The sequence below is a fragment of the Hypanus sabinus genome, chromosome 9 (assembly GCF_030144855.1).
Source record: "Hypanus sabinus isolate sHypSab1 chromosome 9, sHypSab1.hap1, whole genome shotgun sequence".
In the NCBI taxonomy this organism is placed as follows: domain Eukaryota; kingdom Metazoa; phylum Chordata; class Chondrichthyes; order Myliobatiformes; family Dasyatidae; genus Hypanus; species Hypanus sabinus.
The window spans coordinates 154,241,812-154,266,079 of record NC_082714.1 but is presented as its reverse complement, the minus strand read 5'-3'; the positions used below and the strand labels follow the sequence as shown (position 1 = coordinate 154,266,079).

General features: G+C 43.5%; 1 protein-coding gene across 2 annotated transcripts in view; it reads left to right on the top strand.

Moving 5' to 3' along the window:
- The window catches only part of actr5 (actin related protein 5), an 84,866-nt gene that overhangs the window by 25,364 nt on the left and 35,234 nt on the right, over positions 1 to 24,268 (top strand). The window contains exons 2-5 of one of the 2 annotated variants that reach the window (XM_059980848.1): positions 2,213 to 2,524; positions 7,611 to 7,834; positions 9,325 to 9,494; positions 16,912 to 17,129. In XM_059980848.1, the coding sequence (XP_059836831.1) occupies positions 2,213 to 2,524; positions 7,611 to 7,834; positions 9,325 to 9,494; positions 16,912 to 17,129 (924 nt within the window). Of the gene's footprint in view, positions 1 to 1,905; positions 2,525 to 7,610; positions 7,835 to 9,324; positions 9,495 to 16,911; positions 17,130 to 24,268 lie in introns of those variants that run through there. The other variant, XM_059980847.1, reaches the window with a different exon arrangement.

Genomic DNA, 24,268 nt, shown 5'->3' with positions numbered 1-24,268 from the left:
GGGCTGGAGAGGAAGGAATCTGATAGGAGAGGAGAGTGGACCATAGCAGAGAGGGAAGGAGGAGAGGACCTGGGGGGAGTGAGAGGCAGCTGAGAAGAGGTAAAAGGTCAGAATGGCGAAAAGAGGAAGGTGGGAAGTAGGGGAGAATTTTTTTTAACTGGAAAGGAGAAATCAATATTCATGCCATCAGGTTAGAGGCTACCCAGATGGAATATATGGTGTTGCTCCTCCACACTGATTGTGGCCTCATCTTGGCACAAGGAGGCCATGAACTGACACGTTGGAATGGGTGCAGGCCCTTGGCCTTTCCCACCCACCTGGCTTCACCTATTGCCTTCCAGCTAGCCTCCTTCCCCTACCTCCTCCACCTTTTTATTCTGCCATCTTCCCCCTTCCTTCTCAGACCTGGAGGAGAGTCTCTGCCTGAAGTGCCGACTATGTATTGCAGTCAACAAAACGAGTTGCAACGTAAAAGCTGGACAAAATCGAAAAGGGTGAATACAGGACTAAAGGTTCTATATTTGAAAGTGCGCAGTACGTGGAATAATATCAATGAACTTGTAGCACCGTTACAGATTGACAAGTATGGTGAATCGTGACTGAAAGAAGATTAAAATTGGGAGCTTAATGTCCAATGATACACATTGTATCAAAAGGACAGGCAGGACGGCAGAGGTGGGTATGTGGCTCTGCTGGAAAAAAAATTGAAATTAAATCATTAGAAAGAGGTGACATTGGGTTGGAAGTATTGAATTGTTGTGGATAGAGCTAAGAAACTGCAAGGGTAATTTCTCTTGTTTGTGAGGAGGAATTTCTTTAGCCAAAGAATGGAGAATCTGTGGAATTTGTTGCCACTGGCAGCTGTCGATCCCAATTATTTATGTATATTTAAGGCAGAGGCTGATAGATTCTTGATTGGTTGGGGCATGAAGGGAGACAGGAGATTGGGGCTGAGAGGGAAAATGGATCAGCCATGATGAAGTGGCGGAGCAGAGTTGATGAGCCTCTAATTCTGCTCCTATATTTAATGGACTTATGATGATCTGTATGCGTGGCTTGCAGAACAAAGTTTTTCACTGTCATAACTCAGAAACGGACCCTTTGGCCCAACCAGTCCATTTAAACTGCCTAGACCCACCTACCCACATCTGTACTATAGCCTTCCATGCCCCTAACATCCATGTACCCTTGTGAATTTCTCTTTAAATGCTGTAATCGAACTCGTTTGCACCACTTGTGCTGGCAGCTCATTCCACACTCTCACCACCCTGAGTGAAGAAATTTCCCTTCATGTTCCCCTTAAACTTTTCACCTTTCATCCTTTCTCCTATGGTTCACTCTCCTGTGTACATGTGACAATGATAAGCATACACTAGATGTAATTCAGTGCCTTGGATATGTTTAAAATGCTTATGGATATAATCTGCAATACATTTAGAAATTTTGCTGAAGCCTATGTTCGTCATGCAGGTGTTTACTGGTTGTAAGAAGCTGCAGAGAATGGCAGACTCCCTGGGCACATCCCTCTCAACCATTTGTACAGAGGGGCACTTAAGAGGCACCCACCATCCAGGTCCCATCATCTTCCTTCAGGCTCTATTGTGCAGGAGGTAGAGAGGCCTTTAATTTCCTCACCATAGGTTCAAGAACAGCTGTTTTCCTTCAGCTTCTCTGTTCTTGAACACACCAGCAAAACCCTAATCACTACCATAATACCTTGGCCACTTTGAAAAACTTTTTTCCTGATTGTGACTTTTCTTGTAAAAATTGTTTCTTTTTCATACAAATGATGCTTACTGGATGCTGCTTCAAGTAAGTTTTTAGTTGCAAACACGAGAAAATCTGCAGACGCTGGAAATTCCTTTGGTCTTCACTCTTTTCCGTAGAAGCTGACTGGCCTGCTGACATTTTGTGTGTGTTGTCATGTTTCTAATTGAACCTGTGCACGCATGTACGATAAACTCAGTTTTGACTTTATAACGCAATCTCGGAAATAAGTTTAAAAGGTTTAATGTGGATTATGACGCGCCAAACGTATTGTATTTGCAAATCTTGCTGAAATCACTGTGGTAGGAACTAAAACTCCGGGCATTTTTTGTCGTTGTTGGAGGGGGACTGTTGTTGTGGCTGGACCATGATGGCGGTGGTCCCGGGACGGGAGAGTGCTGAGGTTGTTCCCCTGCCTAATGTTTACTATTTTCGGGATGCGCAGGCCGTGGCGGACCCGATACCCGAGCCAGGGGAAGCGGGCGTGGGTCAGGTACCGGTGGTGGTGGACAATGGCTCCTTCCAGTGCCGGGCGGGCTGGGCGGTGGATGAAGCGCCGCGGCTCCAATTCAAGAACGTGACCGCGCGGGGCCGCGGCGCCTCCCGCAGCGACACGCAGGTCGGCAACGACATCCGCAACCTGGAGGTGGTCCGCTGGCTTCTTAAGACCCAGTTCGACAGAAACGTGGTGGTCAATTTCGACATCCAGGAGCAGGTCTTCGACCACATCTTCCAGCACCTCGGCGTCGCCTCTGAGGTGGGTGCTCGGACCTAGAGAAGGAGAGACTGAGCGATGAGCTAAGGGGGTGTGGGATTGAGGGGAGCTTGTCCAAAGGTATAGCGGGAGGGGCAATGTTGTGAGGACCGGATGGTGTAGGAAACATTTGTTTGGGGGGGGGGAAGGAAAGGTTGTGAGAAGGGAGAATGGGGGTGGAGAGAGAAGGTTGCGGGAAGGGAGAGTTGGGGAGGGGAAGGGTTGCGGGAAGGAAGAGTTGGAGGGAAGGTTGCGGGACGGGGCAGTGGAGGGAGAGGGAAGGTTGTGGGACGGAATAAGGGGATGAGATTGTGGGAAGGACAGTGGGGAAGTTGTGGGAAGTAGGATGGGCATATGATGTTGCAGGAAGGGATGGGGAAGAGAGGATGTTGCGGGAGTGGCAGAATACATCACATAAGTTTACCCTTGTGTTGATACCTGGAGGTGGAATGTGGTAAAGTTTGAGTGGGGATGACTGTCAGAAATTGGGAAAGTGAGGTGTGGGAGAGAGTTCCTGGGGATAAGAGGGGTTGTGGAGTGGGCCTGGTTGCATTTGGGGCAATGGGGAAAGGGATTAGACATTGGTGCTGTTGGATGGATGTAAAAGCTGATAATGATGAGACTGCTGTAGTGGGTTATGTGCTGTAGGAGTAGGAACGATAGGGTGGAAGGAACTGTGGATCCTTAAAAGCCGAAGTAATGTGTCAGAGTGAGGGTGAACCCTAAGGTCCATTGATTTTGGAAATAAGAATTGTGATGATGCTGGCCGAGTGGTGAGGCTTATGTATCATAGCTGATGGACCATCATGTGTCATTTGGTCTCTCCTGGACTCCTATACTCTCCCTGTTACAACTTTTCCTAGTTCTGATGAAAGGTCATCAACCCATAATGTTACCTGTCTGTATGCGGTTGCTACCTGGCCTTTCAAGTACTTCCAGTATATTTTGTAATTATTTTGGATTTCTAAGATCTGCAGTTTTGCATATTATACTTGTTACTAACCTAGTAACAACAGTAGAATTTTTTTCACTTTCTATTTTCTTAAAACTACTTGGTTTAATTTGACTATTAATATACTTGTTTTTCTTGTTTCCTAAATCTCTCTCAGTCCTGAAAAATTTCCCATCACACACGTTGCTTGGAGATACAAATGTTTACAGATGCTATAATGTGGAATATAAAATAACAAACTATTGGAGTTGCTGTGTATATCCAGCAGTAAGCCACTGTGTCCATATGTTAACAGATCAGGGTGGAGGAGCAACACCTTGTATTCTGTCTGGGTAGCCTCCAACTTGATGGCATGAATATCAAGTTTCCTTCAGTATAAAAAATTTCCATCCACCTCCTTCTATTTCCCACTCTGGCCTGTTACCCCTTCTCACCCGCCTTTCACCTCCCCTGAATCCCCTCCTTCCCTTTCTCTTATGGTCCACTATCCTCTCCTGTCAGATTTCTTTTTCTCCAGCCCTTTATCTTTCCAATTCAATGGGCTGTCACCTTTAGCTGTCCTCCTTCCCCTATACCCATCTAATCATTCTGGTATCTTCCCCCTTCCTTTTCTGTCCTGAAGGAGGGTCTTGGCCCTAAACATTGATTGTTTGTTCATTTCCAGAGATGCTGTCTGACCTGCAGAGTTCCTCCAGCTTTTTATGTGTGTTCCATATTTTAAAGAATATCCAAAGGAGGATGTGCTTAACAGTAGTGGGGTTATCAGGAGCATGGAAAGTGACTGGGGAATTTTCTGCCACTTGTGAAGAAAGGAGCTGTGGAAAACCAGAGTCAAAGAATTAACGGGTGTGGGGAAAGATTTAAGGTCAGAGACTGTTGCAAGAATAGCTGAGACTCCTTTTCTTAAAGTACCTTGGTAAAGTTAACCAGTGTGGCTTCTTGGATTGTTAAACTAGTTTCTTGCTTCAGCAGTTGAAGAGTTTTCACATGTTAATTGTTCCATGTTTCAATCAAAGTAATTGAGGGGGTAGGTATGTCCATAGTGATGTCATTGAACACAGAGCTGTGTGGGACTTGCTGGATTAGCTACATGCTCTCCTCCTTGCTCTGAATTGTATGTTGTTTTACATTCTCAGCAAATAATTCTATTTTTATAAAGTAGCCATTCGCAAACTGAATTAGATTATAGTTGTAGTTTAATGTCATTTGACTGTACATACAACTTCAAGAAAAAGTTTGTGGTTTTCTGTATTAATTATTCATAAAATGTGGCTGGTCTTCATCTAAGTCACAATAATAGACAAACACCATCTGCCTAAGCTAATAACACATAAACAATTGTATTTTTCATGTCTTTATTAAACACATTGTTTAAACATTCACAGTCCAGGCTGGATAAAGTATGTATATATACTAACTGGCAGAATCTACTTTAGCATCAATAACCTCCACCAAATGTTTCCTGTAGCTGTAGGTCAGATTTGCCCAATAACAAGGAATTTTAGGGCTTTCCTACATACAGAACTGTCTTTATTCATTGCCATTTCTGGGATATCTTGCATGCTTTGCAGGACTTTGTCAAATGGTGCAAGCTGAATCATCTGTAGCTCAATATCAGTAAGACCAAGCCTGTACTGCTCCCTGTTACTATTGATGATGATGATGAGGATGTGGATGTGATGAGGACCTACAAGCTACCCTGGCTGCACCTGGATGGCAGACTTGAATGGAGCACTAACACAGCGGTTGTGTGCAAGAAGGACCAGAGTCATCTACCTTTTGAAGAGACTGAGGTCCTTTTGAGTATGCAGGCCTCTCTCCATATGTTCTCCCAGTACAATCTTCTATGTGGTGGTGTGCTGAGGCAATGGCATCAACAGGGGTGCTTAATAAACAGATTAGAAAGGCTGGCTCTGTTATAGGAGTCAAACTGGACACACAGGAGGCTGTGGTAGAACAAAGGACCCTATGGAAAATCCTGGCAATTCTGGACAATGTTTCTCACTGTCTGCATGCCGCCTTGGCTGAACAGAGGAATACTTTTAGTAATAGACTAAGACAATTGCACTGCTCCAAAGAGCGGTATATGAGGTCATTCTTACCCTCGGCCATTAGGCCCTAGAAAGAGTCAACCTGGAGCTGGGAAAGTGATGACTCCCTCCTGTTAGACTGTTTTTATTCTTTCATACTTCTCTTCTAATATTTGTATATCCGTGCACTTGTAATGCTACTGTGACACTGTAATTTCCTTTGGGATCAATAAAGCGTCTATTTGTCTATCCGAACAGCCCTCTTAAGGTCATGACACAGCATCTCGATTGGGTTAAAGTCTGCACTCTGATCTGACATTCCAAACCATGAGTTTTCTTCTTTTTGAATTATTCTATTGTTGATCTACTCTTGTGTTTCGAATCATTGTTGCATCATCCAACTTCTATTAAGCTTCAGGTGATGGACTACTACCCTGACATTCTCCTGTAAAATGTCTTGAAATAATTTTGAATTCATTGTTCCCTCAATGATTGCAAGCTGTCCAGGCCCTGAGGCAGCAAAGTAGCCCGAAATCATGATGTTGCTTCCACCATGCTTCACAGTTGGGATGAGGTGTTGGTGTGTAGTGCCCTTTTTCCTCCAAACTTAACGGTGTGCATTTCTGCCAAAGAGTTTAACTTTTGTCTCATCTGACGTTATCCCAGAAGTGTTGTGGAACATTCAGGTCGTCTTTTGCAAACTTGAGACATGCAGCAATGTTTTTTTGGCGAGCAGTGGTTTCCTTCGTGGTGTCCTTCCATGAATGCTATTCTTGTTCAGTGTTTTTCTTATGGAGGACACACGAACAGAAACTTTAACAAGTTCTAGAGATTTCTGCAGGTCTTTTGCTGTTACTCTTGGGTTCATTTTCACCTCCTTCTGCATTGCACCTTCTGCTCTTGGTGTGACCTTTACAGGATGCCCAATCCTGGGGAGGGTAACAACAGTACTGAGTTGCCTCCATTTGTAGACCATTTCTCTTGCTGTTTACTGATGAACACTCAGGTCTTTAAAAATTCTTTTGTGGCCTTTTCTAGCTTCATGCATCTCTACAATTCTTCTAAGGTCCTCAGAAAATTGCTTTGATTGAGGCATAGTGCACATTAACAGTTCTTTATTTAGAAGAGTGGACTGTATCAATAACCTGACTTTTGTGTTTTTTAATATATACAGGGCAGGGCACCTCTACAATCCACACCTCCAATCTCATCTCATTGATTGGAACACCTGATTCCAAATAGCTTTTGTAGAAGGCATTACCCCAGGGGTTCACTTACTTTTTTTAAACTTAGACTGTGATTGTTTAAACAATGTACTCAGTGTTAATGAGAGGTATAATTGTTTGTGTTGTTCCAGTTCCTGTTCTGACATGTCGTTTCTTGGCCTAATCTTGTGCGATGATGGGGTGACTCTCAGAGTGGGGAGGAGCAATAACTTGTATTCTGTCTGGGTAGCCTCCAACCTGATGCCATGAATAATCGATTTCCCTTTCCAGTTTAAAAAAAAAGTCCCTTTCTATCTCCCACTCTGGTCCCTTGCATCATTTCACCTGCCTGTAACCTCCCCCGGTGCCCCTCCTTCATCCTTTTCTCCCATTATCTGCTCTCCTTTCCTTTCAGATTTCTTCTTATCTCGCCCTTTATCTTTCCCACCCGTCAGGTTTCACCTATCACCTTCTAGCTCGCTTCCTTCCACTCACCCCACCTTTTTATTCTGGTATCTTTCCCCTTCCTTTTCAGAGCTGAGGAGGGTTTTCTTGGCCCTAAGCGTTTCCATAGAGGCTGCCTGACCTGCTGAGTTCCTCCAGCATTTGTGTGTGCTGTGCATATATATAACCAAATGAAACATTTCTTCAGATATATGCACCCACAGTACATTTCTCACACAGCACGTAAAACAGAATACTACTGCAAATAATAAAATATTATTTAAAATGCACATGAAGTGTGCAGCATAGGTAAAGAGTACAGTAAATATCACCATTGATTGGAGGTGGAAAAGCCACTGTGACCCCGCACACCACCAGCTTGTGACATTGCCATTTTACAGAAGGTGCATTTTTAAGCTCCACAAACTACTAACTGCTTCCATTTATACCTGTTACAGAGTCGTGTGGAACATCCAGTGGTTTTAACAGAGGCTCCCTGTAATCCATTGTACTCCCGACAGTTAATGTCTGAGCTCCTTTTCGAGTGCTACCATGTTCCCAAAGTGTCATATGGAATTGATGATCTTTACAGCTTTTGCCGGAACAATAAATCGCATGCCACTGGATTGATTGTTTCCTCTGGATATCATTGCTCTCACATTCTACCAGTGCTGAATGGCAGGTTTGTTAAGAATTTACATAAAAAGGCTTAAAAATGCACATAAACTTCTTGAATGTGGCCTGGCTCCAGTATCTCGATATGGTGACATAAATCAAATTACTGGACTACTATCTAGTGGGTGGAACTACTTTTCCAACTTTAACTTTTGTTTCAATCACTGGTTAAATATCTACTTAATTTCTTTTGAATGTAGTTGTTTAAAGAGTTTGTTTGTGACATCCTCAAAACAAATCAATCATAAAAATGAATTATTTTGAAATGTAGTTAATGTTTGAAGGAGAGATTGCATAGTCCTATAAGAAGATTAATTAGCATGAGTATATGAGTGATGGGCAGAGAAGTTGTGATCAATCTACATAGAAAACCTACAGCACAATACAGGCCCTTCGGCCCACAAAGCTGTGCCGATCATGTCCTTACCTTAGAACTACCTCTGCTTACCCACAGCCCTCTATTTTTCTAAGCTCCGTGTACATCTCCAGGAGTCTCTTAGAAGACCTTATCGTTTCCACCACCACTACTGCCGCTAGCAGCCCATTCCACGCACTCACCACTCTCTGCGAAGGGAAAAAAAAACCCACTCAAAATGAAACTTACCCCTGACATCTCCTCTGTATCTACTTCCAAGCACCTTAAAACTATGCCGTCTTGTGCTAGCCATTTCAGCCCTGGGAAAAAGCCTCTGACTATCCACATGATCATTGCCTTTCATTATTTTGTACACCTCTATCAGGTCACCTCTCATCCTCTGTTGCTCCAAGGAGAAAAGGCTGAGTATCTCAACCTATTCTCATAAGGCATGTTCCCCACTTCAGGCAACAAGGGGTGTTCTTAACAATCTATGGCATTGATTTCCATGTACTCACTTGAACAACCTCTTGGATGCTTTACATTCAGTGAAAATAGCGAGGTGGGGGGGAGGAAGCTGAAGATGTTGAAAATCTAAAATAAAAACTGAAAATGTTGGAACTACTCTGGCTCAGAACACAACTGTTGATCTTTTTTTTCTTTGGAGAGAATGAAGCAGCCTTAGTTTAATATTTACCAAGGCACTTCACTGCGGTCTACATTGAAGTGTCAGCTGATAATGTGCTCAATTTGTGGAGCTCACTTAAACTCAAAACCTTAGGGAATGCAAACTCATTATAGAGGGGGATAATTAGGGTATTGGCAGGAAGAAGCTTGATGAGCATCTGAAAGCAAATGAGAATGCAAAAACTTAGTCCTTCACAATGTTTGTTGAATGGCTAATGCTACAGTGAATTCTAAAACTACACCAGACAGAGATGGCAGCCAATATTCCTGCACCTATGGCTACTGGGGTCTCTGTGAACTAATGAGTTAAAGGAAAGTTGACCTAAAGAGGACAAACAAAAGATCTTGCTGTTCAATTACCTTCTTCAAGAAATGTTATATTTGAGCTTATACTTTTATAGCATGCTGCATTTACTTTTTGTTTTGATGATTAATGTTTCCTTTGTCAAATTTAGACTGGATGCTTGCAATAGTAAAAGGATTAATCTGGGTGGAAGCCAAGCAGCATCGTATATGCAGCGTCTGCTGCAGCTCAAGTACCCTGGACATTTACCAGCGATTACGCTCAGCAGAATGGAAGAAATTCTCCATGAACGCTGCTACATTGCAGGCGACTACATGGAAGGTAATTGCTATTAATTAAGAATAAGTAATTTGTCAAGATATTACCTGCTGTAGAATGGTGAATGTCATTATCATATTTGGTTCACTTGATGTTCTAAACCTGTTCTGGTTGCCTGGGGTTTGAGAGCAGACTGGATGGAATGGAGATATTCAGAGAGGAATTTTCTGAAGTACTTTCTGCAACAATTGAAACTGGCTTCCACCCCAACTAATTTTCCTCTGGCATTGTCAGTAGACAATGAATCAGGTGTAGATGGGCTGGATGTATTGATTCACACTTAAAACAGACATAAACAGACATTAAGACATAAAATTTATTTGCTTACTCAATAAACCAAGAGTGGGAACAGAACTTATGTCAGAAACTACAGCAGCTTCACCCATTGAAAGCTGGATAATTTCAGTGGGAAGTATAGTGTGTGGAGGATAATTATTGACAAATTATGTGTCTAAGATAAATCTTTGTCATTTACAACATTGTGGCTGAAAAGGTTGATAGAATTATCACACTATACAGGAATTGTACTGTCAGTACAGTACTGTGCAAAAGTCCTAGGCACATATATAGCTAGAAAGTTTGTGAACCTGTAGAATTTCCTCTATTTCTGTATAAATATGAGCTAAAATGTGATCAGACTTCACACAAGTCCTAAAACTAGGTAAAGAGAACCTAATTAAATAAATAGTACAAAACGTTATATTTGTTAATTTATTTATTGAGAAAAATAATTGAATATTTCATGTATTTGTTGAAAGAAGTATGTGAGCCTCTGAGGTAATGCCTTCTACAAAAGCTATTGGGAGTTATGTGTTCCGGTCAATGAGATGAGATTTGAGGTGTGGGTTGTTGAGGTGCCCTGCCCTATATATATTTTTAAGAAAAGAGTCATGTTACTGACAGAGCCTGCTCTTCTCAAGAAAGATCTGTTGACGTGCACCATGCCTTGATCAAAACAACTTTCAGTGGACCTTAGAGGAATTGTAGAGGTGCATGAAGCTGGAAAAAGCCACAAAAGCATTTCTAAAGACCGTAGTAAGAGAAATTGTCTACAAATGGAGGAAACTCAGTACTGTTAAACTCTCCCTAGGAATGGGCATCCTGCAATATCACACCAAGAGTATAACGTGCAATGCTGGAGGAGGTGAAAAAAAACCCAAGGGTAACTGCAAAAGATCTGCTGAAATCTCTAGAACTTGTTCATGTGTCCATGATAAGAAAAACACTTAATGAGAATAGTGTTCATGGAAGAACAACACAGCTCTCCAAAAAAAAAACTGCTGCACACCTCAAGTTTGCAAAAGACCATTTGGATGTTCCACGACACTTCTGGGACAATGTTCTGTGGACAGATGGGACAAAAGTTGAACTTCTTGGCAGAAATACACACCGCTATGTTTGGAGGAAAAACGGCACTGCGCATCAACACCAAAACCTCATCCCAACTGTGAAGCATGGTGGAAGGAGTATCATGGTTTGGGGCTGCTTTACTGCCTCAGGGCCTGGCCAAATTGCAATCGTTGAGGGAACAATAAATTCAAAATTCTATCAAGACCTTTTATAGCAGAATGTCAGGGTCGCAGTCCAAGTTTAATAGAAGTTGGATAATGACCTGAGACAAGACAATGATCCGAAAGATGAGTAAGTCATCAACAGAATGGTTTAGAAAGAAGAAAATTTGTGTTTTGGAATAGCAGAATCAAAGTCCTGACCTTACTCCTATAGAAATGTTGCAGAAGGACCTGAAGTAAGTAGTTCATGCAAAAAACCCACCAACGTCCCGGAGTTGAAGCAGTTTTGTGAGGAGAAATGGCCTAAAGTTCCTCCAAGCTGATGTGCAGGGCTGATCAATGGTTACCGGAAACATTTGGTTGAAGTTTTTTGTTGTAGAAAGGGGTCACACCAGTTACTGAAAGCAAAGGTTCACAGACTTCTTCCAACAAATACATGTAATAAAGGATTGCTTTTCTCAATAAATGAACAAGTATAGTGTTCTTTTGTGTTTTTTAATTAGGTTCTCTTTATCTAGTTGTTGGATTTATGAAGATCAAATCATATTTGTTTGTTGTTGCATGTTATATGTTGGCTGCATGTCGTCCTGCTGAACATTGTGGGCACATGATATTGGTGCTGGAAGTGTGACGACGCTTACAGGCTGACCCAGCACGTCCTCTGACTGTGTTGGTTGTTAATGGAGAAGACGCATTTCTCTCTGTACGTTTCAACATACATGTGAGTACCAGGTAAATCTGAATCAACAAGCTGCTGGAGAAGCTCAGTGGGTTGTGCAGCATTTATGTGGGGAGAGGAACTGCTAGCATTTAGGATCGAAACCCTGCATCAGGTACTTTTACTATTTATTGAAATACAATGTAGAATAGACCCTTCTGGTCCTTAGAGCCATGGTGCCCAGCAACCCCAATTTAACCCCAGTAACCTAATCACGGGAGAACTTACAATGACTAGTTAACCCACCAACTGGTGCTCCTTTGGACTATGTGAGGAAACCGAAGCACTCAGAGGAAACCCATGTGGTTATGGGAAAAACGTACAAACACCTTGTAAACAGTAACAGGAATTGAATCCTGGTCACTGGTACTGTAAAGTGTTGGCTAACCACTACCTTACTGTGCTGCCCTTCTGATGGAGGCTTTCGGCCCAGAAAGTCAAAACTTCCTTTCCTCCCACAAAAGCTGAGTTCCTCTAGCAGGTTGTTTGTTACTCAAAATGCTTAGAAACTTAGAAAATCTACAGCACAATTCAGGCCCTTCGGCCCACAAAGCTGTGCCGAACATAATTATCCAGGGTTACCCATAGCCCTCTATATTTTTCTGAGCTCCATATAACTGTCCAGGAGTCTCTTAAAAGATCCTGTCGTATCTGCCTCCACCACTGTTGCCGGCAGCCCATTCCATGCTCACACCATTCTGTGTTTTTTAAAAAAAAAACCTTACCCCTGACATCTGCTCTGTGCCTACTTCCAAGCACCTTAAAACTGTGTCCTCTCATGTTAGCTTTTTTTGCCCTGGGAAAAAGCCTCTGACTATCCACACAATCAATGCCTCTCATCATCTCGCACACCTCTATCAGGTCACCTCTCATCCTCCGTCGCTCCAAGGAAAAAAGGCCGAGTTCACTCATCCTATTCTCATAGGGCATGCTCCCCAATCCAGGTAACATCCTTGTAAATCTCCTCTGTGCCCTCTCTATAGTTTCCACATCCTTCCTGTAGTGAGGTGACCAGAACTGAGCACAGTACTCCAAGTGGGGTCTGACCAAAGTCCTATATAGCTGCAACATTACGTCTCGGCTCCTAAATTCAATCCCACGATTGATAAGACCAATGACCTACCAAAATGACCCACTTCACACTTATCTGGGTTGAACTCTATCAGCCACTTCTCAGCCCATTTTTGCATCCTATCAATGACCTGCTGTAACCTCTGACAGCCCTCCACACTATCCGTAACATATCCAATCTTTGTGTCATCAGCAAATTTACTAACCCATCTCTCCACTTCCTCATCCAGGTCATTTATAAAAATCACAAAGATTAAGGGTCCCATAACAGATCCCTGAGGCACCCCACTGGTGACCGACCTCCATGCAAAATATGACCAGTCGACAAACACACTTTGCCTTCTGTGGGCAAGCCATTTCTCGATCCACAAAGCAATGTCCTCTTGGATCCCATGTCTCAATAACCCTTGAATGGGGTACCTTGCCAAATGCCTTGCTGAAATCCATATACACAACATCTACTGTTCTACCATTATCAACGTGTTTAGTCACATTCTTAAAAAATTCAATCAGGCCCATAAGGCATGACCTGCCTTTGGCAAAGCTTTGCTGGCTATTCCTAACCATATTATGCCTCGCCAAATGATCATAAATCCTGCCTCTCAGGATCTTCTCCTTCAACTTGCCAACCACTGAAGTAAGACTCACTGGTCTATAATTTCCTGGGCTATTGCTACTCCCTTCCTTAAATAAGGGAACAACATCTGCAACCCTCCAATCCTCTGGAACCTCTTCCGTCCCCATTGATGATGCAGAGATCATCACCAGAGGCTCAGCAATCTCCTCCCTCTCCTCCCACGGTAGCCTGGGGCACATCTTGTCCAGTCCGGTGACTTATCCAATGATGCTTTCCAAAAGCTCTTGCACATCCTCTTTCTTAATATCCACATGATCAAGCTTTTCAGTCTGCTGTAGGTCATCCCTGCAATCGTCAAGATCCTTTTCTGTAGTGAATACTGAAGCAAAGTATTCATTAAGTACCTCTACTATCTCCTCCAGTTCTATACGCACTTCTACACTCACATTTTATTGGTCCTATTCTCTCACATCTTATCCTCTTGCTCTTAACGTACTTGTAGAACGCCTTGGGGTTTTCCTTAATCCTGTCCGCCAAGGCCTTCTCATGGCTCCTTCTGATTCTCCTAATTTCCTTCTTGAGCTCCTTCCTGCTAACCTTATAATCTTCTAGCTTTCTATCATTACCTAGCTTTTTGAATCTTTTGTAAGCTCTTCTTTTCTTCTTGACTAGATTTACAGCAGCCTTTGTACACCATGGTTCCTGTACCCTACCATCCTTTCCCTGTCTCATTGGAACGTACCTATGCAGAACTCCATGCAAATATCCCCTGAACATTTTCCACATTTCTTCCGTACATTTCACGGAGACCATTTGTTTTCCATTTTATGCTTCCAAATTCCTGCCTGATAGTCTCATAGTTCCCCCTTACTCCATTTAAACGCTTTCCTAACTTGTCTGTTCCTATCCCTCTCTAGTGCTATGGTAAAGGAGTTAGAGTTGTAATCACTATCTCAAATGCTCTCCCACTGAGAGATTTGACATTTCCTAATACCAGATCAAGTACAGCCTCTCCTCTTGTAGGCTTATCTACATATAGTGTTGAAAAACCTTCCTGAACACACCTAACAAACTGTACCCCATCTAAACCCCTCGCTCTAGGGACATGCCAATCAATATTTGGGAAATTAAAATCTCCCATCACGAGAACACTTATTATTACACCTTTCCAGAATCTGTCTCCCTATCTGCTCCTCGATGTTCCTGTTACTATGGGGTAGTCTATAAAAAACACCCGGAAGAGTTATTGACCACTTCCTGTTCCCAACTTTCACCCACATAGACTCCGCGGACAATTCCTCCATGTCATCCTCCTTTACGGCAGTGACGGTATCTCTGATCAACAGTGCCATGCCCCCACCTCTTTTGCCTCCCTCTCTGTCCTTTCTGAAACATCTAAAACCCGGCACTCGAGGTAACCATTTCTGCCCCTGAGCTATTCAAGTCTCTGTAATAGCCACAACATCATAGCTCCAAGAACTGATCCATGCTCTAAGCTTATCCGCTTTGTTCATAATACTCCTTGCATTAAAATAAATACATGTCAAACCATCGGTCTGAGCACGTCCCTTCTCGATCACCTGCCTATCCTCCCTCTCGCACCTTCTCCAAACTTCTCTATTTGTGAACCAACCGCCTCTTTCTCCGTCTCTTCAGTTTGGTTCCCACCCCCCCAGCAATCCTAGTTTAGTCTCAGCAATAGCCTTAGTAAACCTCCCTGCCAAGATGTTGCCCCCCTCCCCATGGGATTCAAGTGTAACCCGTCCTTTTTTTACAGGTCAATCCTGCCCCAGAGGTCCCAATGATCCAGAAATCTGAATCCCTGCCCCCTGCTCCAATCCCTCAGCCATACATTCATCCTTCACTTCACTCTATTCCTGTACTCACTGTCACATGGCACAAGGAGTAATCCTGAGATGACTACCCTTGTGGTCCTGTTCTCAACTTCCTAACACCCTGTAGACGTTCTTCGTGTAATATCTAGGCTTGTTGTTCAGCTGCTTTGTTCCACTTGTGTTTTACCAACCAGAACAGAAATCCTGGAAATCCAAGGCTGTATCAATTCAAGGTGAAAGGCCGGTTATAAATCACAAGGCTTTTGTAGTGGTCAGCAGTAAAAGTATAAATTAAAATCTTGGAGCTCCTTTCCTGACATCCTGAGACCATTCTATTCACACCGCCTTCAACTATTCAAAGATGAGTGTGGACCAATGATGATGTCAGTGGTCATGTTGCCAGAAAATAAGTTTATTGCCCCAAATATCAGGATGAGAAAAATCTTGCACATGATTAAAAAAAAATATAGTAACTTGTGTTTTTGGATAGAGGAAGCTGGACTCTGACATTGAAATTTTATTAGAACTAATATTGATTTATTATTGTCACATGTACCTGGATACTGTGCAAAGCTTTTGTATGCGTGCCATTCAGATAGATTATTCCATACAGAAGTATATTGCAGGAGTACAAAAAGAATTTTAAAAAATACAGAATGTAGTGTTACAGTTATAGAGGAAGTGTAGTGCAGGCAGTCAAGGTTCAAGGTACATTTATTATCAAAGTATGTATGTAGTATATAACTCTAAAATACATCTTCTCCAGACAGCCATGAAACAAATGTAACTCTGGCTTAGGCTAGCGACTTAATATAGTGGGTGATAGCCCCCGGCCTGGCCAAACTTCTTGTTTGGGTGGATGTTCGGCGATGTGTCCCTGTTAGAAATCAGTATCCCGAGATAACAAACAGTACACACTATGTGATTAAATGATTGAGCTTTATAATTCTTACTTCGATTATATGGTTAGTAAAGAAAACAAAATAAAAAGCACAAAGGGCCCATTCTCATGGAACAGTCTATTGCGCAATGTTGGAGCTCACTGCTTGTTCATTTGTTTCCACTGTCCTCCGAGTGTAGCTGCCCCTCAGACGCTTGCTCTTCAGTCTGCACCATCCGGTGGTCTCTCCATTCGCATCTTCCCTCCTCATCTCTCTCTGGTGACAGACCGCGAAAATTGCTCTTCCAGACTCAAGACACAACAACATTTCCCTCATTGGATAAGCCCCCCCCCCCCACATTCCAAGCCCTGTTATCTCCAGTCATAACCTAAACATTGCTGCTACAGAGAAACCATTACATTAGCAGTGAAACAATACAGAGAGGCCATTACATTAGCAGGAAAACCTTAGAGCAAGTTACACAAAGAAAACCATGGAGGCTGTTCAAAGAAAAATATCCACCCTCTCCCACGCGCAAAAAAAAATCACGCAAACAGCAACAAAAACATCAAACCCCAACCCATGCAAAATAAAAACATTGTGCAAATGGCAACAAGGAGAACAAACCCCCAAAACCCCCTCCCCCACATGCAAAACAAATTGCGCAAATGGCATCAAGAACAAAAAGCCAGTACAAGGGGCAATGACTCTGTGAATTGAGAGATCAAGACTTCAGTATTTAGAGATTAGTTCAAGAGTCTTACAACAGTGAGTTAGAAGCTAAATTTTGTGTTTCAACTGAGAAATGGCTTTGATCCCTTCTCCAGAACTTGGCCTGTGGAAGCTTCCAGACTTCTATGAGAAAAATATTCACCGAATGCAGCTTCCCTTTAACAACAAGCTCCTGGCTAGCACCTTGACGGTGGAGGAGAAGATGGAACGGAGGCAACAACAAGTGCGCAGGCTGCAGGAGCTCAACGCTCGACGTAGGGAAGAAAAGCTGCAGCTTGACCAAGAAAGGCTGGAAAGACTACTCAGCATCCAGGTAACTGATCAGCACTACAGTTTGGAAAGGTTTGCAGATGCTAGAAATCTAAAGCAACACAGACACACAGACAGACACACAGACAGACACACAGACAGACACACAGACAGACACACAGACAGACACACAGACAGACAAACAGACAGACACACAGACAGACACACAGACAGACACACAGACAGACACACAGACAGACACACAGACAGACACACAGACAGACACACAGACAGACACACAGACAGACACACAGACAGACACACAGACAGACACACAGACAGACACACAGACAGACACACAGACAGACACACAGACAGACACACAGACAGACACACACACAGACACACACCCACACACACACCCCCCCGGAGGACCTCAGGAGGTCCTGAAGAAGGATCTCAGCCTGAAATGTTGGCTGTTTATTCATTTCCATAGATGCAGCCTGACCTGCTAAACTCCTCCAGAATTGTATGTATGCTGCTTTCAAAAGTGGTTGAGTCTTTATCTCAGTGTTAGAGCCCACAGTTCAATCCTCACCTTCGGTCCTGTCTTGTGAAGTTTGCATGTTTTTCCTGTGATTGTGTAGGTGTTCTCCTCCTGCACGATTTCCTCCCACGTCCTGTACAGGCGTGAGCTGGTATATTAAAGACTCACTGCAATTGTCCCTTATGTGTAGGTGAGTAAGATTCAGGGAAGTTGATGAGAGTTTGGGTAAAATAAAAGAAAAATGGAATTAATATAATATTCTGGCTCTGTACTCGTTGGAGTTTAGGAGAATGAAGGAGGATCTGACAAATATTGAAAGGCTTAATAGCCTCATAGATGTCCTTTTAAAATGGTGATAAGGAGGAATTTCTTTTGCTAGAGGATGGTGAGTCTGAGGAATTCATTGCAGAGGAGGCCAAGTCCTCAGGTGTATTTAAAATGGAGGTTGATAATTTCTTGATCAAACATTATGAAGAGAAGGTAGGAGAATAGGGTTGAGAGGGAAAATAAATTAGCCATGATTGAATGGATTAAGCATATCAAGTGTATCAGAAAGATAGGCTAGTAGACAGAGGGGGTGGTGTGACTGTGCATAAGAAATAATATTAAATCATTAAAAAGAGATGACATAGGATCAGAAGGTGTAGAGTCTCTATGGGTTGAGTTAAGAAATGGCAAGGGTAAAAGGACCCTAATGGTAGTTGTATCTAAGCCTCCAAACAGCAGCCAGGATGTGGATTACAAATTACAGCAGGAGATAGAAAAGGCATGTCAGAAGGGCAATGTCATGGTAATCACTGGGGATTTTAACATGAAAGTGGATTGGGAAAACCAGGCCAGTACTGGACCTCGAGAGAGAATTTGTAGAATGTCGAAGGGATAACTTTTTAGAACTGCTTGTTGAGCGCACTAGGGGATCGGCTGTGCTGGATTGGGTGTTGTGCAATGATCCGGAGTTGATAAGAGAGCTTAAGGTTAAGGGACCCTTAGGGAACAGTGATCATAATATGATCGAGTTCACTTTGAAATTTGAGAAGGAGAAACTAAATTCCAATGTGTCAGTGGAATAAAGGAAATTACAATGGCATGAGAGGGGAACTGGCCAAAGTTGACTGGAAAGGGACACTAGCAGGAAGGACAGCAGAGCAGCAATGGCTGGAGTTTCTGCGAAAAGTGAGGGAAGTGCAAGACAGATGTATTCCAAATGAGAAGAAATTTTTGAATGGAAGAAGGACACTACCGTGGCTGACAAGTGAAGTCAAAGTAAAAGCAAAAAAATACAAGGAAGCCAAAGTTAGTGGGAAGATAGAGGATTGAGAAGCTTTTAAAAACATGTAGAAGGAAACTAAGAAGGTCATTAGGAAGGAAAAGATGAATTATGAAAGGAAGCTGGCAACTAATATCAAAGAAAATACTAAAAGCTTTTTTAAGTATATGAAGGGTAAAAGTAGATATAGGACCAATAGAAAATGACACGAGATATTGTAATGAGAGATGCAGAGATGGCAGAGGAATTGAATGCGTATTTTGCATCATTCTTCACTGTGAAAGACATCTGCAGTATACTGGACATTCAGGAGTGTCAGGAAAGTGAAGTGTGTGCAGTGAAAGTTACGACTGAGAAGGTGCTGAGGAAGCTTAATGGTCTGAGGGTGGATAAATCTGGACCTGATGGAATGCACCCTCGGGTTCTGAAGGAAGTAGCTGGAGAGATTGCGGAGGCATTGACAATGATCTTTCAAGAATTGATAGATTTTGGCATAGTACCGGATGTCTGGAAAATCGCAAATGTTACTCTGCTATTTAAGAAGGGTGGGAAGTGGCAGAAAGGAAACTATAGACCTGTTAGCCTGACATCAGTGTTTGGGAAGTTGTTGGAATCGATTGTTAGGGATGAGATGACGGAGTACCTGGAGGCTCATGACAAGATAGGCCAAAGCCAGCATGGTTTCCTGAAAGGAAAATCCTGCCTGACAAACCTAGTGCAATTTTTTTGAGGAAAATACAAGCAGGGCAGACAAGGGAGATGCAGTAGATGTGGTGTACTTGGATTTTCAGAAGGCCTTTGACAAGGTGCCACACATGAGGCTGCTTAGCAAGATAAGAGTCCATGGAATTACAGGGGAGTTACTAGCATGGGTGGAGCATTGGCTGATCAGCAGAAAACAGTGAGAATAAAGGGATCCTATTCTGGCTGGCTGCCGGTTACCAATGGAGTTCCAGAGGGGTCGGTGTTGGGACCACTGCTTTTTACGATGTATGTCAGTGACTTGGACTATGGGATTAATGGATTTGTGGCTAAATTTGCCTATGGTAGAAAGATAGGTGGAGGAGCAGGTAGTGTTGAGGAAATTGAATTGGGAGGAAGTTACAGCTTGTGATTCAGCTGGAAGCTCAGAGAATTCGACCGTTGCAGGTAGGATTTAAGCCTACCTGGTCAGTACCTGTGGAGGAGGGAGAGCTGCGCAGGCGCGAGTGATGTCAGCATTGAGCGCGCACTTTAAAAGGCAGGACTTCTTTTCAGAGCGGGCAGCGGAGTCCGTGGAAGCAGAGTCCTGGGCTTTGGCTAAGTGGGCTTCGGCGTAAGGGGACTTCGGTAAGCCTGTGTGATTGCTCGCTGAGGGGAAGAAGATAAGGTCGCTTGGTGCTTTTTAGACTTATTCTATTAATCCAGTTCAGGTATGGGGGAGACAGTCAGAGCAGTGGTGTGCTCCGTATGCAGTATGTGGGAGGTCAGGGTCAACACAGTTGTCCCTGATGACCACACCTGCAAGAGGTGCGTCCAGCTGCAGCTCCTATCAGCCCGAGTTAGGGAGTTGGAGCAGGAGCTGGATGAACTACGGATCATTCGGGAGGTGGAGGCAGAGATAGATAGGAGTTATCAGGAGGTAGTCACACCAAAAAACCAAGAAGTAGGCAGATGGGTGACGGTCCAGAGAGGCAGGGGGAGTAGGCAGAGAGAGCAGAGCACCCCTGCGGCCATTCCCATTAACAATAAGTATACCGTACTGGATACTGTTGATGGGGATGACCTACCAGGAATGAGTTGTAGTGGTCCTGCCTCTGGCACAGAGGTTGAACCCTCAACTAGGAAGGGGAGGAGGGAAGAGAAGAGAGCGATAGTTTTAGGGGATTCTATAGTCAGGGGGGCAGATAGGAGATTTTGTGGGGCAGATTGGGAGTCTCGGATGGTATGTTGCCTCCCTGGTGCCAGGGTCCGGGACATCTCAGATCGGGTGCAGGCTATTCTTGAGAACGAGGGCATGAACCCAGATGTAGTGGTCCATGTAGGGACCAACGATGTAGGTGAGTGAGGGAGTCCTGCTTAGAGAGTTCAGGGAGTTAGGAGGGAAGCTGAAAGGCAGGACCTCCAGGGTGACAATCTCGGGATTGTTACCTGTGCCACGTTCGAGTGAGGCGAAGAATAGAATGATTATACACATTAATACGAGGCTGAGAGCATGGTGCAGGAAGGAAGGGTTCAGGTTTTTGGATAATTGGTCTTTGTTCCACGGACATTGGGATCTGTTTCGAAGGGACGGTCTACATCTGAACTGGAGGGGTACTAACATTCTTGCAGGAATGTTTGCCAGTGCTGCTCGGGGGGGTTTAAACTAGATGTGCAGGGGGCAGGGATCCAGATTACGAGAGAAGATGATATGATGAAGGATAAGGGACAGGTGGGGAATACACGTTTCCCAAATATTAATTGTGTAAAGGAGAAAGGTGAGACAGAACATGTGTTGGAAAAGTTACACGTACAGAGGGTTGGTCAGAAGGAGCATGGGGTTAAATGTGTAGAAGGTTTGGGTGATCTTGAGAAGGTAATCAAAATTCAAGGTGCAGTTAGCCCGATGGAAGTTCAAGGAGCTGGGTTAGGTACAATAGACAGTGTTTTAAGCAAAGAGAGGAGGAATGGGCTAAGAATTCTATACTTGAATGCGCATAGTGTCAGAAATAAGACAGATGAGCTTGAAGCTCAGATGAAAATGGGGAACTACGATATTGTTGGGTTAACGGAGACATGGCTGCAAGGGGATCAGGCCTGGGAATTGAGTGTACCAGGGTATGCATGCTATCGTAGAGACAGGAATATGGGAAGAGGGGGTGGGGTGGCCCTGTTGGTGAGGAATGAGATTCAGTCCTTAGCAAGAGGTGACTTGGGAACAGGGGAAGTAGAGTCTGTGTGGATTGAGCTGAGGAACAGTAAGAGTAAAAAGACCCTAATGGATGTTGTGTACAGGCTCCCAAACAGTAGCGTGGATTTTGGGTACAAGTTGATTAGGGAGTTAACATTGGCATGTGCTAAAGTTAATGCAGTCGTTATGGGAGATTTCAACATGCAGGTGGACTGGGAGAATCAGGTAGGTGCTGGACCCCAGGATAGGGAGTTTGTGGAGTGTCTAAGGGATGTATTTTTGGAACAGCTGGTGCTTGAGCCAACCAGGAACGAGGCTATTTTGGACTTGGTGATGTGTAATGAACAGGAATTGATAAGTGATCTTGAAGTAAAGGAGCCATTAGGAAGTAGTGATCATAACATGATAAGTTTTTATGTACAATTTGAGAGGGATAAGGGCAGATCAGAGGTGTCAGTGTTGCAATTAAATAAAGGAGACTACGGAGCCATGAGGGAAGAGCTGGCCAAAGTTAAATGGGCGGATGCCCTGGCAGGAAAGACAGTGGATCAGCAGTGGCAGATATTCTTGGGGATAATACAAAAGATGCAAAAGCAGTTCATTCCAATGAGAAGGAAGGATTCAAAGAGGGGGAAGGGGCCACAAAGGAAGTCAGAGATTGTATAGCATTAAAGAAAAAGAAGTATGACAGGGCTAAGATGAGTGGGAATACAGATGATTGGGAAAGTTTTAAGGAACAGCAGATCTTGACTAAAAAAGCAATACGGAGAGAAAAAATCAGGTATGAGCTCAGTCTAGCCAGGAATATAAAAGGGGATAGCAAAGGCTTTTTTAGCTATGTGAAGAGAAAGAAGATAGTTAAGAACAATGTTGGCCCCTTGAAGAATGAATTGGGAGAAATTGTTATGGGAAACACGGAAATGGCAACAGAATTTAATGCGTACTTTAGATCTGTCTTCACCAGGGAGGACACAAGCAATCTCCCAGATGTATGGATGGGCCAGGGTCATAAGATATCAGAGGAATTGAGACAGATTGACATTAGGAAAGAAACGGTGATAAGTAGACTGATAGAACTGAAGGCTAATAAATCCCTGGGTCCAGATGGTCTGCATCCGAGGGTTCTAAAAGAGGTGGCTCAGGAAATTGCGGATGCATTAGTAATCATTTTCCAATGTTCCTTAGATTCAGGATCAGTTCCTGAGGATTGGAGAGTGGCTAATGTTATCCCACTTTTCAAGAAGGGAGGGAAGGAGAAAACAGAGAACTATCGCCCTGTTAGCCTAACGTCAGTCGTGGGGAAGATGCTTGAGTCCATTATTAAGGACGAAATAGTGGCACATCTTGATGGCAGTAATAGAATTAGGCCGAGCCAGCATGGATTTACCAAGGGCAAATCATGCTTGACTAATATGTTGGAGTTTTTTGAGGGTGTAACAGGGATGTTAGACGAGGGTAAGCCAGTGGATGTAGTGTACCTAGATTTTCAGAAGGCATTCGATAAGGTGCCACATAGGAGATTGGTGAGTAAAATCAGAGCTCATGGCATTGGGGGCAGGGTTTCAACATGGATAGAAAACTGGTTGGCAGATAGAAAGTAAAGGGTAGCAGTGAATGGGTGTTTCTCGGACTGGCTGGAGGTGACTAGTGGGGTACCACAGGGCTCTGTATTGGGACCACAGCTCTTTACGATTTATGTCAACGATTTAGATGAGGGCACTGAAAACTATATCAGCAAGTTTGCTGACGATACTAAACTGGGTGGCAGTGTGACATGCGAAGAGGACGTTAGGGGAATACAGGGAGACTTGGACAGGCTGGGTGAGTGGGCAGATACTTGGCAGATGTCATTCAATGTGAATAAATGTGAAGTTATCCACTTTGGAAGCAGGAACAAGAGGGCAGAGTATTGTCTGAACGGCGTAGAGTTAGGTAAGGGAGAAATGCAAAGAGACCTAGGAGTCCTAGTTCATCAGTCAATGAAGGTGAATGAGCAAGTGCAACAGGCAGTGAAGAGGGCAAATGGAATGTTGGCCTTTATTACAAGGGGAATTGAGTACAAGAGCAAGGATGTCCTTTTGCATTTGTACAGGGCCCTGGTGAGACCACACCTGGAATATTGTGTACAGTTTTGGTCTCCAGGTTTGAGGAAGGACATTCTGGCAATTGAGGAAGTGCAGCGTAGATCCACTAGGTTGATTCCTGGGATGGCAGGGCTGTCTTACGCAGAGAGATTGGAGAGATTGGGCTTGTACATGTAACCCTTAACCAACAGGCTGGTATATATCTAGGGGAAAAGGAGATCCAGCCACTCTCCAACCCACCTCCCGTACACGCAGGTGCTGTGAGAATCGAGTTAATGCCTCGCGCCCGCCCACAGTATCAAAGCCACAACAAATACCGTTATGAAATACACTTTAAAGAGTTTACTAAAATTAAAAAAAAGTAGGCAATACAATAAATATATATATATATACACAAGAAAAAAAACAAAAGGCGCCAACTTATCAAAGTTCA